General features: G+C 33.4%; 1 protein-coding gene across 1 annotated transcript; it reads left to right on the top strand.

The window, feature by feature from the left end:
• Positions 1–748: 748 nt before the first annotated feature.
• Positions 749–13,613, top strand: LOC101899132 (uncharacterized). The gene is made up of 6 exons (XM_059122426.1): positions 749–1,439; positions 4,045–7,620; positions 7,687–7,815; positions 9,910–9,987; positions 10,059–10,376; positions 11,957–13,613. Exons 2-6 carry the CDS (start codon positions 4,138–4,140, stop codon positions 12,938–12,940), a joined length of 4,992 nt encoding a protein of 1,663 aa, XP_058978409.1. The 5' UTR covers positions 749–1,439; positions 4,045–4,137; the 3' UTR covers positions 12,941–13,613.
• The last annotated feature ends 5,352 nt before the right edge of the window (positions 13,614–18,965 follow it).

Raw genomic sequence — 18,965 nt, 5'->3', positions numbered from 1 at the left:
GCTCCATTTGTTATGAATTGTTTTCTCCTTTTTTATGTGAGTGCATAATCAATTCATTTATTTGGCAAATATTCAACTCTGCTCTCCTGCATTTTGAGAGCTCAAAAGTGCATCTCTATTTCTCTGTTGATCTGCCATTGATATTTTGTGTTGTCTTTATTTTATTCTCTGTTGAAATCAATCGATTTACCTTTACATTCTCTTTTTCTCAGTGTACCTTAAGCACGCGCTCTCTCTCTTCTCTTCCTTTTGGCAAGAGCAGTTATTTGAACTCTATTGATCAAATTTGATTACCACCTTTGGCCGGTGTGGCTCATCTCACCTTTTGCTCTCTTTTTTTGTTAATTACTCTGCTTTTCCCCTCTTTCTAGTTGAGAATGTGTTTCACTCATTTACTCAGCAGCATGCATAACATAATTAATTCCCATCAGAGGGGTTTCTCCTGTTTCATTGAGTCTATGTGTGTGTGTTGATGTAATTTTTTCAATGGCTGTTCAATCGAAACAATAACAACAACAATACCCACATATTGGAGTGTGAAACAGTGGAGGAGATTTGCTGGGTTTTGTTTAACGTTCATTCAACTTCTTGTTGTGACTGTGTTTTGTTGTTGGGCTGCTGCCAACATCTTCTGCTGGCTGCTGCGGCCTCAATAATTCTGTTGACTGCATGGATTTTGATTTGTTGTTGTTTGTGATTAGTTTATTTTTTATTTTTGTATCGGTAAGATATTGGTGAGCGCTGTTGCTGGTACTCACTTTGGCTCCTCAGTTGGTTCTTGTGTTATGTGTGGTGTTGTTGTTTATTTTTGTTTTTTGTTTTTGGTATTGTCTTCGTCTTCTTGTGGGTTATTTAAGCTGCTCTTTGTGAGATAGGTAGCCTCCAGAGACGACGATCATGACGATCACAACATTTTTTTGTTGTGTATGGTTTCGATCCGTGCAAAATACATCAAGAGTTAGTTGTTAGTTGAACGTTACCGTGAAGACGTCATCAAAAGTTGAATTTAAAGCGTTACGGCAAACTGCGGTGTGGCGTAAATTAAAAAAAGAAACAAATTTTCCTAAGAAATAAAAAAAAAACCACAACAACAAGAAACGTGAAAAAGAAGAAAATTAATTTTTGTTTTGTGTGTTCAAAACCAACGACCAAAAAACAAAAAAAAAAACTTGTCGTTCGTAACGTGTATTTGACAAGCCCAAACGTCCGTCGTCTTTCGTTGTTCATAGTTATATATTTTTTGAGGTCGTTTTCACGTTGTATGTGTTTGTGATTTATTATTGTTCTTGTTGTTACGGTTATTATTTAATTGTGTTTAATTTGTAAAAATAATAACAATAAAAAAGAATCTCACACTTTTGGGTGCTTAGAGGAGGATAGGCCCATAATACCCCCCTCGCTCGCACCCTTTTCCCGTTCGTCACAACGATTTGCATAAAGTAAGTGAATTCGAAATGAAGAAGAAAATATTTTTTTTGTAGGGCGATGATGAGTTTTAACTGATGAAATCAAATCGCAGTTGGTTTTGATTAGTAGATGTTCAGCCACTGGGTGTATTTGTTGGTATTTGGTTAAAAAAAATAAACTTGTTAATAACAGTAATGAAAAAATAATAAATTAATTAAATACAATACAATTAAATTAAAAAACAATAAATAAATAACGAATTAAATGAAAAATACTAACATTTTATAATGAAAAATAAATACATTTTATAAATAATAAATAAATAATTTTTATTTTCAAAAAAAAAAAAATTAAAAAAAAAAGAAATAAATAACAAAAAATAACAGAAATAAAAAAATGGTAAATTAAGAACCAACAATTAAATTAAAACCAATAATTAAAAAAAATTAATAAAAATAAAATAAAATTTAAAGAAAAATAATTTTCAAAAAGAAGAAAAAAATAAAAAACAATAATTAAAAAAAACTAAAATTAAATAAGAAATTCTAAAAATTTAAAGAAAAATATTTTTTTAAATTAAATTATTAAAAAAAAAGAACAGATTATTGTTATTTGGATAAAAACATAAACTTGTAAATAACAGAAATGGAAAAAATAATAAATTGAGGACCTGCAATTAACTTAAAACCAATAATTAAAAAAATTAAAAAGTATAATAAAAAAAATAAAATTTAAAGAAAAATAATTCTCAAAAAGAAAAAAATAAACTAAAACAATAATTAAAAAAAATTAAATAAAAACTTCTAAAAATTTAAATAAAAATATTTTTTTTTTAATTAAATTTTTATTGAAAAAAGGAAAACAATAATAAAAAAATAAAATTAAATAAAAAATTCTAAAAATTTAAATAAAAATCATTTTTTTATTAAATTTTTATTTAACAACTTAATTTTGGTGTTATATAAATTAAAAAAATACATTGTTTTCAATCTTTTTAATGTATAAAATTAATAACAATTATTTTCGGAAGTTTACAAATTAAAAAAAAAAATTAATTAAAAATATATATTTTTGTAAAAAAATTGTGAAAGGACTTCAAAATTTAAACCCAAATAGAAATGTTGTTGTTATTTGGATAAACAACAGACATGGAATAATGGTAAATTGAATACAATTCTCTTAAATTACAAAAAAAAAAAATTAAAATATACCAAAATTTAAAGAAGGAATATATTGCTGTAGAATATATTGCTGCATTCGCAAAAAAAAAATATTTTTCTTTAAAAAAATCAAATTTTTTTATTAAATAAAAGTAATGAAAAAAATAAATAAAAAACAATAATTAAAAAATTTAATAATAAATTAAAAACAATGACTAAAAAAAATTAAATAAAATACACAAAAAATTAAGAAAAATAATTGGTGTTGCTGCATTTCCGAAAAAATATTTTATTAAAAATACATTTTTTAATTAAAATAAGAAAAACTGATTATTTTTATATGGATAAACAAATGAATTTGTAAATAACAGTAATGAAAAACATAAATTAAATACCTAAAAAATACCCAAAAACAATTAAAAAATGTTACCAAAAAAAATAAAATTTAAGAAAAAAAATTATTTTCAAAAAGAGTAAATAATTAAAAATTAAATAAAAATACTAAAATTTAAAGAAAATTAATTTTCATTTTCAAAAAAAATAAATAAGGACAGATTATGACAACTAAAAAACAGAGTAAAAATTACTTTAAAAAATTAAATTAAAAAATAATAAATTAAAAATAATTATTTTCAAAACTTTTATAATTTTTAAAAATAATTATTTTTAAATTAAAAAATTTAATCCAAATAGAAATGGTTGAAAAAAAATAATCAAATATTAAAAACGATTAAAAATAAATAAGGAAAAATAAAATATAAAATTAAATAAAAATAATACATATGACCAATATACAATTATAAAACAATAATTAAATACAAAAATATTACAAAAAAACCTAAAAAATATCAAAAATATGATTTTATTTGAAAAACTTAACAAATATATTAAAAACAATTAATAATTTTATAAAAAAAAATAAATACAAAAAAAAACATTTCAAAAAATTACAAAATTAAATTAAAAATAATAATTTAAATATATAAATATTTTCTCTGGTTTTTCGACCTTTGGATTGGTAATAAGAACAATTGTTTGAGCTCGAGGTCAAATTTTGGTTGTTAATTATTATTAAATGTTATTTTCCAATATTTCGAAGCTCTTTGAGTTTTATCTTCAGGGTAATCTACAAATTAAGTAACAAACATACGACATATAAATAAAAAAAATACAAAAGAACTAAAAAATTGAACTCAAATTTAAATAATTGAAAAAATCAAATATTTAAAAAATTCAATAATTGAATAAAAAAACTAAAATGAAATGAAAATAAAACAATTCAAAACAATAAATAGAAAAAATTTTTAAAAATTTAACAAAACATTAAATTTAAAAAATATATATATTTTTAATTTTATAAAATTTTCTGAAAAAGTTACGAATTTTACTAAAAAAAATAAAATTTTTATTTTTAATTGTTTTTGTTGTTGCCTCAAAAAAAACTAATAAAACTGTGTGTGTTCCGCTTTCTTTACAGCTCCGCGAATGGAATTTCAACAAAAAATGTTTAAAAAAATTTAACTAAAAAACAAAAGAGCAAAAAAAGCCAGCAAAACAAAACTTGTTCAAAATGCTAACAACAAAAATATTACCCACCCGGGACAGTAGTGGTCTACACAAAACGGCGAAAATGAACAGAAAATCCACTCTCAAGACTGAGAGTGGCCAATCCATTTTAACCAAGGCCCTGCAACAACCTTTGATCTTGGCTCCAACTACGGCCAACAGCACAGGCCGTTATCGCCGTTGTCCCAATTCCCCAACATCGTCATTGGCCACCTGTGACAGTGATTTGGCCGAAAATTTGGACTCACGTAATTTTCCCGATCACCTGGGCTGTGGTGAGGTTTTCACCTGGCATTGTGAGGGTGAATTCTATGCCGTCGAATGTCGCCTATGTGATGATCATCCTTTGTGTCCCCTCTCCGAGTTTCCCCTGCACATGGAGGCGTGGCATACCGAATGGACGGGCAGGCTAACCATTGATGGCGAGGAGCTGGAAGCTGACAGCAATGATGGGGATGAACAGGAGAATACCTCTGGCCTGAGTGAGGAAATTGGAGAGGAGGAGCAGGAGGAAGGGGACTACGATGAAGAACACAATGATTTATACCATGTCCTGGCTTTGACAAATCAAAACAATGAAGACAGTGGTCTGTGTGAATACGATCATGATGAGCCGAATGCACCAACCTTGGGCACAGCTTATGATGAGGATGAACATCATCAACGGCTATTGGAGCCGTTCGAACAGGTATTGATTGAACAAGAGGTGGCTGAGGAACAACAGCAACAACAACAACAGCAGCAACATCATCAGCATCAGCATCCGCCACAACAAGAAATCGTGGAAGACCACAATGAAGAAGAAAGTCATGAAAGTCAAATTAATGAAAATTCCGCCGTAGAGCAGAGGGGAGTGGCAATCACACCAAGAGGTGGGGAAGAAGATCAATTAGTGGCCGAACTGGTGGTGACAGACGTTAAAACAAATAATACAACGGTTTTAACGGCAGCACCTCAGACTCAACAGCAGACCAACAGCTTCCAAAATCGAAAATCAAAACAATACCCAACGGAGAGCGGCAGTTGTGCTGCTGCTGGTGGTGGTGAAACTCTCGAGAGAAAACCCGATTTTTCTCCATCCATTGTGAAAGAAGAGTATTCCTTAAGAGAATATAATGTAGAGAGCGAATTAAGAGAGTTTATTTTGAAAATAACGGGAGAGCCCCAAACCCCCACCACCAATACCAACAACAGCAACAGCGATGGGGAAATCTTGCACGCAGCCTCACAAGTCATGGCCCAAAAAGAGAAAGATCCGCTATCAAGTTCTTCTTCATTTTGTTGTTGTTGGGACAAAAATAAACATGATCATCAACACGAACAACAACAACACCAACACCATTGCCCGAAAGAAAGTTGTATTGGAAAACCCGAATTAAAGACATTAACAGGTGAAATTAAGAAAGAGCCAGAACAGGTCAAACAAGATCTAAAACAAAAACAACAAATTAAACGGGAAGAAGCAGAAGAAGAAGATGAAGTCGAAGTTCCAATACCGATTATTCTGGAAACTTGCAAAGATTCCATTTTAGAAGAGAAAGTAGAAGCCCCTACTCCTATTTCCTCGCCGCCGTTGCCAACAATTCCAGAAGAAACGAATACGGCAGCACGTTGGGCGCCATCCCGCAAACGAAAATGCCGACGGAATTCCCAAACCATTGGCAATGTTGCAAAACCAGCCCCCAGCAAATATCTTAGTTCTTATCAGAAATTTTTGGAAACAACAGCAACAACAGCGGAGGTGGAGCCGGAGATTAACAGCTCCCCCGAACCGGAAAATGAGCCCAAGCGCCGAAGGACCTATTCCAGGGCCTGTAAAAAATCAACACCATCCGCCAAGATCCAGAAAGCAACTGAAGAACTACAAATTAACACCAACTTGGACCAAGGAGGCAAAGTCGAAGAAGAAGCAGCCGCAGCAGGTCCCCAAATACCCTACAACTTCCTGACACCCAGCCAAAGTGAGATCTCATCGGCCAGCTCTCCCAACTCCGAAAAGTCACAGAAAATACACGAATTGGTAAAGCAGTGTGAGAGAATTGCAAGGGAGCACAACTCGTCCTCCTCATCTTCTGCTTCATCTGCTTCCTCCACAATATCCAGCATTTCGAATAAGACACGAGAATTGCGTCGGCAAACCAATAACAGGCATCGACGATCTCTTACCCCGGTTGAGGTGTGTGACATACAACCTACGGTACCGCTAAACGATCACCTCCTGAATATCTATGATGAGTCGAACGGCGGTAACATGTCACCCCAGTCTCTGTCGGAACATTTGGAATCGCTGGCCTGTAGCCTGCTGGATTGTGATGAATTCCCCGACGATGATGATCGTTCGGTGGCCTCAACCACATTGACGGGCGAAAACCTCTTTGAATCCTCACCACCCTCACCCGCCTCGCCCAGAACCGAAGAGGAACATTTTGAGTTCCATGAACCAAGGGAAAAGTTGAACAAGATTCATGTCATGAAACTCATTGAACTGTACAAGCAGCAAACCCGACTGTGGGATCAAAGCCACACGGAGTTTTGTGAACCGCATCTGTGTCGGCAGTCTTGGGAGTACATAACCGAACGATGGAATGCCTTCTGTGATCGTAAATTCCACATAACCGAGGTAAGGATAAGGATTTCCACTCTATGTCAAAGGTATCTGAAGGAACGTGAACGCATCCAACGTAACGGCGATCGGGAGGAGAACATTAAATTCCCCTACTACAAGGAATTATCCTTTTTGGAGCAACATCGTTCGCTGCAAAAACGTCGTGAGGTCTATGAACAGCAAAACGACAAGATTTTGGATATCTATCAGCGACATCTGATCCTGTGGCATGTACGCTACTACAAGGTGCGTCAGGTCAAGGAACGCAACAAGGCATTCCAAAGTATCAGTGTGGAGTTGAAAAATCACGGTATCTATCTCTCATCGTCGGGCGTGCAGAAACGCATACGGTCACTGCGTAAATGTTATCGTTTGGAGAAGATTCGCTATCTCCGGGCCCAGGTGGAGAAAACGGAATTTGTGCCCACCTTTAAACACTATGCCAAAATGCAGTTCCTGGAGAAACACATCGAACCGTTTGTGTGTCGACTGTGTGGCAAAATTTTCGAAAGTCTACCACCCTTTAAGGACCATGTGGAGACGTCAAGTCATGGTAACATTCTCGAAGAGGAAGATGATGAAGAATTGGAAATCTTGGCCACCACGAACTCTCTAGCCTCCACCACCAGCCCCGATACCATACTCTGTGGCAACAATGGCCAATTTGAGATCAGCATGCAGGCCGGAAATCAAAATTCTGTAAATCTTTTCATTAAACCTCTGCCGCCACAGGGGGTTAACACCATTTCTGCTCACAACCAACACCCTACCACGCTTTGTGACTCCACCATTTCGGGCTTGCCCACCGATGATCAGTTAATGGAAGGCATTATTCAAACGGTATCAAATGACGATGACTTTGTTCCTCAAACACTTGATACGGTAGGTGCTTTGGACTTCAGAGGCGAAGCGGCCAACAGCGAATTGAATGCCTTATCTTATTTTCAGTATGTCCATTCATATGAAGATCAGGGTGATGTTACAGCGTTCCTGGAATCGGCGGCGAATAATATTGGCAATGCGACGCAGATATTAACGGCATCGGATCAACAATGCACGGAGGATCCAGTTGCAGTGGTAAGTCATAATCATAAATTTCTGGTTTTCTTTGAGGTCCTATGGGAAATTTAGAAGCAAGAAATTGAAATAAAAAAATCGAAATGAAAATTTTCTCGAAAAAGAGGTGGTATCACCGGAACTGTTTAAATGTTTATTTTTTGGCATTCCCACAACTGAAGGTTGGTTTTAAGATCTATGAAGCCAGCCGTGTCAGCTCTACACCAAGTTCTCGAAAATTGCCTTATTGTTGACAAGAAAAATACTCTTGTAGTCCCTAATCCTTTTATATTTTTTGTTTTGCGTGATAAATGCAAGATTTTTAATAGTATAACAGTTATAAAAACCTGTTATACACACGAAAAAATGTATCTAAAAGCTTGGCTATGTCTTCGGTGCATTCATTTAATGTGGATTAGCGTTTTTCCTTGTTGTATAACAGTTGTCACAAACTGTTATACTCACGAAAAATTGCCTCAAATTATATTATTTTTCCATATTTTCCTCCTGATAATGCAAATGAATAAATTTTTGAGTTATATAGAAGTCTCCAAGAATCTATATGGTATAACAGTTATAAAAAACTGTTATAAAGAACTGAACTATATAAAAATCCCTCTAAATAGCCAAGGAAACACTGTTTTAATTCCTATTCCCATAATTTTTTTATTTTTTCGTGTGATAATTAAGAGGTTTTTAATAGTATAACAGTTATAAAGAGCTGTTATACATATGGAAAATGAATTCCAAAGTCTGTTTTATTCGTTTCTGCACTTATTTTTATTGATTGACGTTTTTTCTTGTTGTATAACAGTTACAATAAACTGTTATACTGACGAAAAAAATGATTGGAATTGTATAATTTTTCCATATTTTGCAACAGAATATTCAAAAAAAAAAAAAAAATTTTAGCTGTATAACATATTTCTGGAAACTTTGCGGTATAACAGTTATAGAAAAAATTTTATAAGCGATACAAAATGTCCTCTAAATAGCCAAAAATGTCCTTCTAGTTGCTATTCCCATTATTTCATATTTTTTGCGTGAAAAATTCGAAATTTGTAATAGTATAACAGTCAAAAAAAAAACTGTTATACATATGGAAAACTTTATTCAAAAGCTGTTTTATTACTGTTTTAATTTTTATTTTCATCGATTAGTGTTTTTTCTTACTGTATAACAGTTACAATAAACTGTTATACTAAAGAGAACTGCTTCTATTTGTTTTATTTTTTCATATTTTCCAACAGAATACTCAAATAAAACAATTTTTAGCTGTATAACAGATTTCTGGAAACTGTGCGGTATAACTGTTATATTAAAAATGTTATAAACAATTGAACTATACAAAAAGTCCTCTAAATAGCCAAAAAATGTCCTTTTAGTTCCTATTCCCATCGTGTCTTATAATTTGGGTGATAAATACGAGATTTTTAATAGTATAACAGTTATAAAAAAACTGTTATACATGTGGAAAGTGTATTTCTAAGCCAATTTTATTTGTCTCTGCACTTTTTTTATTGATTGGCGCTTTTTCTTTCTGTATAACAGTTACAATAAACTGTTATACTCAAGAGAATAGCTTCAAATTGTAATATTTTCCATTTATACCAACAGAATATTCAAATAAAACAATTTTTGAGCTGTATAACAGTTTTCTGAAAACTGTTATACTGCAGAAAAATCCCAAAATCAGTATTTTTTAAGCTTTCTCATATTAAAGTAGCTCTAATAGATCTCTCTAAGTATCATCTAACGTGTTTTTCATCAATTTTCCCCTAATATTATGTTGGCTGACTTCCATAACACCTTTAAAGCTTTAAATTTTGATCTATTGAAATATTCAGGACAAGCCACAAAGTTTTCTTTTATAATCCATACTGCACTATTTTTATTATTTTTTCGAAATCTTTTGAATTTGTATTTTATTTATTTTTATTTATTTTTTTATTTTATTTTTTTTATTTTATTTTTTTTTTATTTTTTTTTTTATTTTTTTTTTTATTATATTGAAATATTCAGAACAATGCTACAAAATTTTCTTTTATAAAACTTCACTATTTTTATTATTTATTAAAATGTTTTAATTTGCTCAATTTTTTCTTCAAATTACAGTTCAATGAAAATCTTCCAAAAATTCTGGGCCGACGGCGTTCAACCAAACCAAAATCCTCCGATGTTGTGGACGATGAGGTAAATATTAATTTAATTTATTTTAAAAATATTCAAATATTAAATTTTTTTCTCTTCTCTCTCATTTCCAGTGTCATTCCGGCGATGGTGATGCCCAGTGTGCCCGTCTATCGGACGATGAAATTCGCCTAATGATATCCGTTTATCGTCGTTACCGCCAACTATGGGATCCAAATCATTTGGATTATAATACACGAAGTTTGCGGCGCCAGGCATGGTTCTCGCTAACATCGGAATTTAATAAAATCTTACATCGTAACTTTTCGTGGCGTTCGCTGTATCGGAAGTTAATCGATTACGCTAAATACTATAAGAAATTGGTGGCCGAACAAAGTCCGGGAGATATTAAATGGGCGTTCTATAAGGATTTGACATTTTTGGATGATGTGGTGAGTTGGAGGAACTTTTGCGGGACGAATAGAACGAAATGTTTGTGGACAAGAGAAAGATCGGATTTTTGGGTGATTAAACAGTCTTGCTATAAACGTCAAGAAAATCGTCTCTATAGACGACTAGAGGACCTTCGGCGAAGTCCAGAAAAGATGTCCGAATAGTCGTCATTATGGACGACCGGAAAGTCGTCTTTATGGACAACAGGAAAGTCGTTTTTGTGGACGACCCAAGAGTAGTCTTGAAGACAACCAGAAAGACGTTAGAAAAGTAGTTTTAAAGCCCTCCAGAAAGACGTCAAGACGTCCTGAAAGAGATCATGAAAACGACCAAAATATTGTATTTTTAGATGACTGAGAAGACATCTTTGTGGACGACTAGAAAGTCGTCTTTATGGAAGACCAGGATCTCGTCTTTAGAGACGACCGTAGAGTAGTCTTTGTGGACGACTCGAAAGTTGTCTTTAAAGACGACCGGAAAGTCGTTGTTTAAGGTGACCGGAAAGTCGTCCTAAAGATGACCAGAAAGTAGTTTTAAAAATGACCAGAAAGTAGTTTTAATGACGACCTGAAATAGTCTTAAAAACGACCGGAAGTGGTCTTGAAGGCGACCGGAATGTCGCCTTTTAGATGACTAAGAAGTCCTATATAGACGACCGAAAAGTGGTGTTTATTAACCACCGAAATGTTGCTTTATGGACGACCAGGATGCCGTCTTTATAGACGAGCGGAAAATAGTTTTATTAGATGACCCGGAAGACCTTTTTATAGACTATCGGGAAGTGGACTTTATAGAAGACCGGAAGGTAGTTTAAAATACGACTGGAAAGAGGTCTTAAAGAATACCGAAAATAATTTTTATGAACGGCTAGAAAGTCTAGACGTCCGAAAAGTGGTCTTAAAGGCGATCCTAAAGTCGTCTTTATGTACGAGTGGAAAGTCGCCTTTATGGACGACTACGGAGTAGTTTTTATGGACGACCGGAAAATCGCATATAAACGATCGGAAACTGGACTTTATAGATGAGCGGAAAGTAGTTTAAAATACGACCGAAAAGTGATCTCAAAGAAGACCGAAAAGTAGTCTTTATGGACGCCTAGAAAGTCTTCTTTATAGACGTCCGAAAAATGGTCTTAATGACGTCTTTATAGAAGGTCGGTCTTTATAGAAGTCGTCCTTATAGACGTAAATATAGACGATCGGAAAAACGTTTTGTTGTTATAAAGAAGACCGAAAATCGTTTTTATGAGCGGCCAGAAAGTCTTCTTTATAGACGTCCGGAAAGTCGCCTTTATGGACGACTAAGAAGTCGGCTTTATAGACGACCTGAAAATCGTTTATAGACGATCAGAAACTGGACTTTATAGAAGACCGGAAATTAGTTTTAAATACGACCGAAAAGTGATCTCAATGAAGACCGAAAAGTCGCCTTTATGGACGCCTCGAAAGTCTTCTTCATAGACGTCCGAAAAGAGGCCTTAAAGACGATCGTAAAATCCTTTTATGGAAGAATTCCCCTCTTCTATTTATTCTTTATCCTCCTTTTCTAATTTTGTTTTTCTTTCCCCTCTTTTTTCCAGATCGGTGTCAGCAATGAAATGGGCAAGTCCATACACGACCGTAGCGTAACCCTAAAACTCATTGAAATCTACAAAGATCTGCCGCAATTGTGGAACACCCGAGATCCGGATTACAATAAGAGGCCGGTGAAGCAACGTAACATCAACATTGTCTACAATCGCCTGATCGAGGGAACCAATAAACAAATCAGTCCGGAACGTATTAAGAATCGTATCATTGAGCTGAGGACGCAATATCGTGCCGACAAAAAGAAACGTATCCGATGCCTGAATAACAAACAGAAATTCTTTCCCGATTTTGAATATTATGAGGAATTTAATTTCATTGATGCCCACATCGATCCGTTTGAGTGTGAGTTCTGTGGCATGGATTTCAAAAAGCTCAAAGATTTCAATTGCCACCTGCGCAAGGAACATGAACCGAAGCGAAGGAAATTCCGTGGTAAAGGTGGCGATGAGGCATCGTCATCGCAAAATTTGGATAATGTTTGTCACATATGTGGGGCGAAATTTAGTAATCGTGGCAATTTGGGTCATCATCTGATACGTCACGAGGGTGTGCGTAATTTCGCCTGTACCATGTGTCCCAAGAAGTTCTTCAATTCGCATTCATTGAAAATTCACGTGCGAAGTCATACCAAAGAATGTCCATATGTTTGTGAGAAATGTGGTCTGTCGTTTGTGAATGCCAGTAAATTGAATCAACATGTCCTCAGGCATACGGGAAAGAAGGATTTCAAGTGTGATCACTGTCCCAAGGCATTCTTTACGGCATTTGAAAGGGATCGCCATACCCGATGGCATTTGAATATACGTGATAAAAATTGTCCGATTTGTGGTAAATCGTTTGTCAAGGGTTCGTCGTATTATGCCCATCTGATGTTGCACAGTGACACGAAACGTTTCAAGTGCGACAGCTGTGACAAACAATTTTCCCAATATGCTGGACTGTACAAGCATCGGAAGAGATATCACAGTCCGTAAGGGAAGGAGATGTAAGGCTAAGAGAAAAAATAATTTATACAAAAAACTGAAATATTGTAAAATATAAAAAAAAAACTTGCAAACCGAAAATTTCCTAAACCAAGCCTTAGAACAAAATCCCAGTAGAGATTTTATGGAATAAAACAGAATTGAATTGTATAAAAATAAAAAAACTATTTTTAAGAAAAAAAAAAAGAACAAATTGTATATTTCCCCTCAAAACTCAAAAACCCAACAAAATTCCTATTTTTCTTGCTCTTAAGAAACAAAACTTAAAATCCTTTGGATATTAAAACGAAGAAAGAATAACAAATTCAATTGAGAAACAAAAAACAAAAACAAAATTTAGACAACAAATCAACAACAGTTCCTATGAAAACATACATTTATATTTATATATATACATATACATAACACATTATATACAAACAAATGCAACAACTATGCATATAGTATTTAAAAAAAATATATAAAAATACTTAAAATTATAAATATTTTTAGTATATAAATTGTATTTATTTGTTTTAATTTCATATGTTTTTTTTTCCTTAATTTAATTAGTAATTGTTATTTCTGTAAAACAGATATAAGACCAACAAGAACAACAACAACAACAAGTAACATGGACAAATTATACCCCGCATAGTAATGTAGATTAACCTTATCGAGGAAACTGAATTAGCTCAAAAAATCTAAGTTGTATAAAGATAATATTTACATACTTATAAATATTTAAAAAATATATATAAATATATTAATGAGAAAATCTTATGTTTTCGAAATAAATTAATATGTTTTTTTTATTTTTCTTTTTTAAAGAAATATTTTTTTTCATTTTTTACTTTTATTTTCAAAATACACTTGGGCGATTGCAATTTTGTGTTGAACAAAAAATTTATCCATTTATTCTCCATAATTTAAAATAATTATTCGAGGTTAATATTGATTTGTTGTCGATGTTTCAAATTAAAAACCATTTTTGAAACATCGTCTTTAGACATAAGAACTCAAATATTTCACTTCCATTTGATGAATGAGTTATTTAAATATTATACCCTTCACCATACTATGGAGGGTATATTAACTTTGTCATTCCGTTTGTAACTCCTCGAAATATTCATGTCAGACCCAACAAAGTATATATATTCTTGATCAGCGTAAAATTCTAATTCGATTTAGCCATGTCCGTCTGTCTGTCTGTTGTAATCACGATATCTTTCGAACGAATTGAGATAGAAGGCTAAAATTTTGCACACGTGTTTATTTTTCCAGTGGACAGTTTAAGTTCGTAAATGGGCCATGTAGGTCCACGTTTTCATGTAGCCCCCATATAACGGTACCTCCCGATATTCGGTATTTTGATGATTTTAGCGACATTATTCAACGGAACTGTTTCAACTTTGCTATTTTAAGTTCGAAATGGATACTACAGCCTATGACAGAAAATTATCTGTGCAGGTCCACGTTTTGGTATAGCCCTCATATAACGGCACCTCCCCATATTCGGTATTTTGATGATTTCGGCAACATTATTCACCGGAAATGTTTCAAATTTGGTATTTGAAGTTCGTAATGGGAACTACAGTCTGCGACAGAAAATTGTCTATGCAGGTCCAGGTCTTCGTATAGCCCCCATATAACGGTACCTCCCGATATTCGGTATTTTGATGATTTTAGCGACATTCTTCACGGGAATTGTTTCAAATTTGGTATTTGAAGTTCAAAATGGATACTACACCCTAAGACAGAAAATTGTCTGTGCAGGTCCACGTCTTCATATAGCCCCCATATAACGATACCTCCCTATATTCGGTATTTTGATGATTTTAGCGACATTATTCACCGGAATTGTTTTAAAATTGGCAGAAAATTGTCTATGCAGGTCCAGGTCTTCGTATAGGCCCCATATATCAGTACCTCCCGATATTCGGTATTTTGTCGAGTTTAGGTACAATACCCACCGAAATTGTTTGAGATGTTTGAGATGATGTATTTGACGTTCGTAATGGATGCTATAGCCTGTGACAGAAAATTGTCTATGCTGGTCCGGGTCTTCGCACAGCTCCGATATAACGGTACCTCCCTACGATATTTTGATGATTTTAGCTATATTATTTACCGTTTATTTCAAGTTTCGAATTTGAATATGGTAATGGATTATGACAAACGATGCCTATGTAGGTCCACGTCGTATAGACCCCAATATAACGTCTATATTCGGTATTTTTAAAATTTTAACAGATCTTTTTAAGCATTTTATTTTTTGAAAATTTCCAAATTCGTTCCAAATGGTAGAGGGTATTCAAAGTTCGGCCCGGCCGAACTTACTGCTTTTTAACTTATTTTATTTTAAGCAAGTAAAATAGTATCAGTCAGTTTTACCGACAAATGTTTACCCCCAGCCTTGAATTATGATTATTCAAACTTTTGACCCTTGGCCAATATTGATCAATTCGTATCTTCCCTAAGACTGATCTAAATATGCAAATTTTTGGAAAATGTGCAAAATATGCCTGAGTTAACAGATATAGCGGACCTTAGAATTCCATTTTCACACTTCATCTCATACAGATAAAATATTGGTATTTGCAAAATTTCACATTCGTAATATGCTCGCCACAACAATGATGATAGTGGTCCTAGATATCTCATACAGCACATAAATACCTCCTCTGCCAAATTTCATCGAGATCTTTTCAGATTTGGATATAACTCAAAAATATTTATTTATCCGATTTCAGGTTTGTTGTTCACTAAATGGTGTAATATCAGACCAAATTAAGTGGATTTTTGTAAATCCGTCTGAATTCAACCTAGATGCAAGTACTTAAAATTTGATGAAAATCGGTTCAGATATAACTATAGGTCCCATATATAATTTTCATTCGATTTAGTGTTTAAGGTACTTAAACATACGCAATATACACTCTACGACAATTATATTTGGTAACAGATATCAGATACAGCTCAGAAATATTTTTACCAAATTCCATCGAGATCGGTTCAGATTTGGATATAGCTCCCACATATATCTTTATCCGATTTCAAGTGTAATATCATCCCAAATGAAGTGGATTTTGGCACATCGGACCAATTTCAGCCCGGAAACAAATAATTAAAATTTGATGAAAATCGGTTCAGATATAGCTATAGCTCCCATATATATTTTTCATCCGATTTAGTGTTTGAGGTACTTAAACATTTGCAATGTGCACTCTTAAAGAGTTATATTTGATATTAGATAACGGAAACAGCTCAGAAATACCTCTGCCAAATTTCATCGGGATCGGTTCACACTCCCAAATATATATAGTTATCAGATTTCAGGATTATTATTCACCAAATAGTTAATATCAGCTCAAATCGGAGGGATTGGATTAATCCCACATTTTCGAGTTAAAAATAAAAGTACTCGGTTCCATCCAAAAAAAACAGTTCTTGCATCCAGGTACAAATACTTGCCTCTGGAAACAGTTTCAAAAAAAAACTATCGTTTCCAAGAAAAAAATACTTTCCCTGCTTCCGGGAACAAATAACTACCTCTGGATACATTTAAAAAAAAAAAATCCAGAGATTTTAATAAACTAGAGTTAAAACAAGTTTGGTTACTAAAAACGGCTTAATATTCTAGAAACTTAAAGGAGATATTCATACATTTGGGAAGGCAAGGATGTAGACTGTATTTTATCCTATAACGCTCCTATTTTTTACTTTTTTAAAACTGTTCCGATACGAAAATATGAATTTTCTTGTATTACTCTGGAACCGATAAAATTGTCCATTTTTTGGATAGGTATTTTCATAAGCTTTCATATGGTACCAATATTGTATACATCAGTTAGCTGGAACCGGTTATTAATCGGTTCAAATGTCAGGATACCCGGTTCCGTTTACAAAAAAAAAAAAAAAAAAAAACATTTCCGGAATCAGGCTTCAAAACCTAAAAAAAAAAATAAAAAGAAAATCCACAAATTTTTTACTAAACCAGAAGTAATCCAATTCCGGATACTAAGCTTAGAAACAAATAATATGTCTGTCACACCATTTGGAAATGCAAGCGTGTAGACTATAATTTGTTATATCGTTCATTTTGCCCTATAGTGAACTCATTTTTGTCTTTTTGGGGGGTTTGTCAAAAATTCCAGAATGTCAAAAATGTCAGAAAAATGTGATTTGGTCCGGGATTTCAGAACTTCAGGATCCATATTGCCCCTGAAACCAGTTTTGTTCTAACACCCTTTTGTTCTGAACCATCTTTGATCAGCATTGCAACAAGCTTCGAGGAAAACTGGTCTAGTTTTCCCCATCTTTTTGGCGGGCACACCGCCTTCTTTAATTCGTACCCATCTTTCTCCCAGAAGATTGAGACTTAGTTGGGGATATCGGCTTTTTAGGGACCATACAGTCTCCGGAAGTGGGATTCTTTTCACGCCCTTTGTTATGAACCACCCAACAATCCAGCAGATTTTTCTCCCCTTTTGCGGGCTCATCTTGTTTTCATTTCGCATTCATCTTTTTCTCAGGAGAATGAAACAAGCTTTGCGGTTTTGCTTTCTCTGCGATTATATTGCCTCCGAAACCCGGTTCCTTTCACAACCCTTTGTTATGTACCAACCTTTGTCTTCTTTGAGTGTGCCAGTCTGCTTCGCGGTTGATGGTTTATTAATCCGTCTTCCTTACCTTTTTGCATTCTTCTTTTTCTCAGAAGAGTGACACTTGCTAGGTATATCCGGCATCATACTGATGGGTCCGAGACCCCCTTAGGGTAGATAAGAGTTATTGCTTTCCTGACCTCTGCTTCTTTCGATTTTATGCAACTTAAATCGTTTGCGAAAGTAAAACTGCCTTCAGGATAGAATTTCTTTACAAAATCCAGCTTCAATCTGATCTTCCCAAACACCTTATCCGTTTACATTAGAAAAGGAAAATTACTTTCCTAATATGCATTTAATCTCAGGAGGATTCTGGAGGATATACACAGAGATCTTCAAGGGTATTTAATAACAGCGACCCTTTAGACCCACTAATCTATCAAATATGGAGCCTTGGAGGATGTAAATAAATTCAGTATCACATGATCTGCTGAAATGAGAACGCAACAGGTCGATGGGTAACGATTTTGACCAAAATTTAATTAAAAATCCTGAGAGGTCGCTTTCAACAGCATGATAAAGAAAATTTCGCGATTTACCCATGGTACAATAAGGAGATAGAACAGCTTCGTAAAACTATTGAAACACATCCCTGAGCTAAGCCCGCTTTCTCTTAGAATTATTCCAAATTTGATGCATAAAGTTATTTAAATTTCTTTGATATTTTTCTTCATTTTTTGAAATGAATTGAATCGCACGAAAAATGAATGAAATGTCTGGATATTTTTTTTTTTTTTTTCAAAAAGATGTTCCAAACTGTTTAACATTTCAATTCCATGGCAAAACTGATTAATATTCCAGAGGCAAAAAAAAACATTTTTACAGAAAGAAAACTAAAGATATGCTCTGCCCGTATGGAACTCTTGCAATACGATACAATTCCCACTTGTCTCTAAAATCCTTTCTTACCTTCACAAATGGTCTTTATTTATCCTAATTTACTAATTTTAATTTAAAAAAATTATTAAATAATTTAATTATTTATTACTAATTTATTTCGTCAAATTACTAATCGATAATCTTTGACCCAACAATCTTATGTCCATAACTCAAATCTGAAATTGGGATATAATCGACCAGACATGTTATTTTTTTACCAATTGCTTAAATCTGAAATTGGGATATAATCGACCAGACATATTATTTTTTTACCAACTGCTCTGTATTTCTATATTTCTCTTTATTTTAAGTTTTATTTTTACTTTCCTAAATCCCTTTAAAATACTGTTTTTTTTTTTTTTTTTTGAAATATCGAAGACATTCATATAAAATTAAAAACAAAATCCTAGAAACCATTTGCTCGCATTAAATGACTTAAGATATTTACACACTCACACAGGTAAACACATTTACATTTATATACATAAAAAATA

Source organism: Musca domestica, unplaced genomic scaffold, assembly GCF_030504385.1.
Source record: "Musca domestica strain aabys unplaced genomic scaffold, Musca_domestica.polishedcontigs.V.1.1 20, whole genome shotgun sequence".
NCBI classification, from domain to species: Eukaryota; Metazoa; Arthropoda; class Insecta; order Diptera; family Muscidae; genus Musca; species Musca domestica.
Note: the sequence above shows the minus strand (reverse complement) of the source record. Positions and strands in the feature narration are given on the sequence as shown.

Excerpts from the sequence above, each read along its gene's own strand:
- LOC101899132 (XM_059122426.1), top strand. The coding sequence starts at position 4,138 with ATGCTAACAACAAAAATATTACCCACCCGGGACAGTAGTGGTCTACAC. Across the intron at positions 7,816-9,909 it reads CGGAGGATCCAGTTGCAGTG|TTCAATGAAAATCTTCCAAA; the intron begins GTAAGTCATAAT and ends TTCAAATTACAG. Across the intron at positions 10,377-11,956 it reads TGACATTTTTGGATGATGTG|ATCGGTGTCAGCAATGAAAT; the intron begins GTGAGTTGGAGG and ends TCTTTTTTCCAG.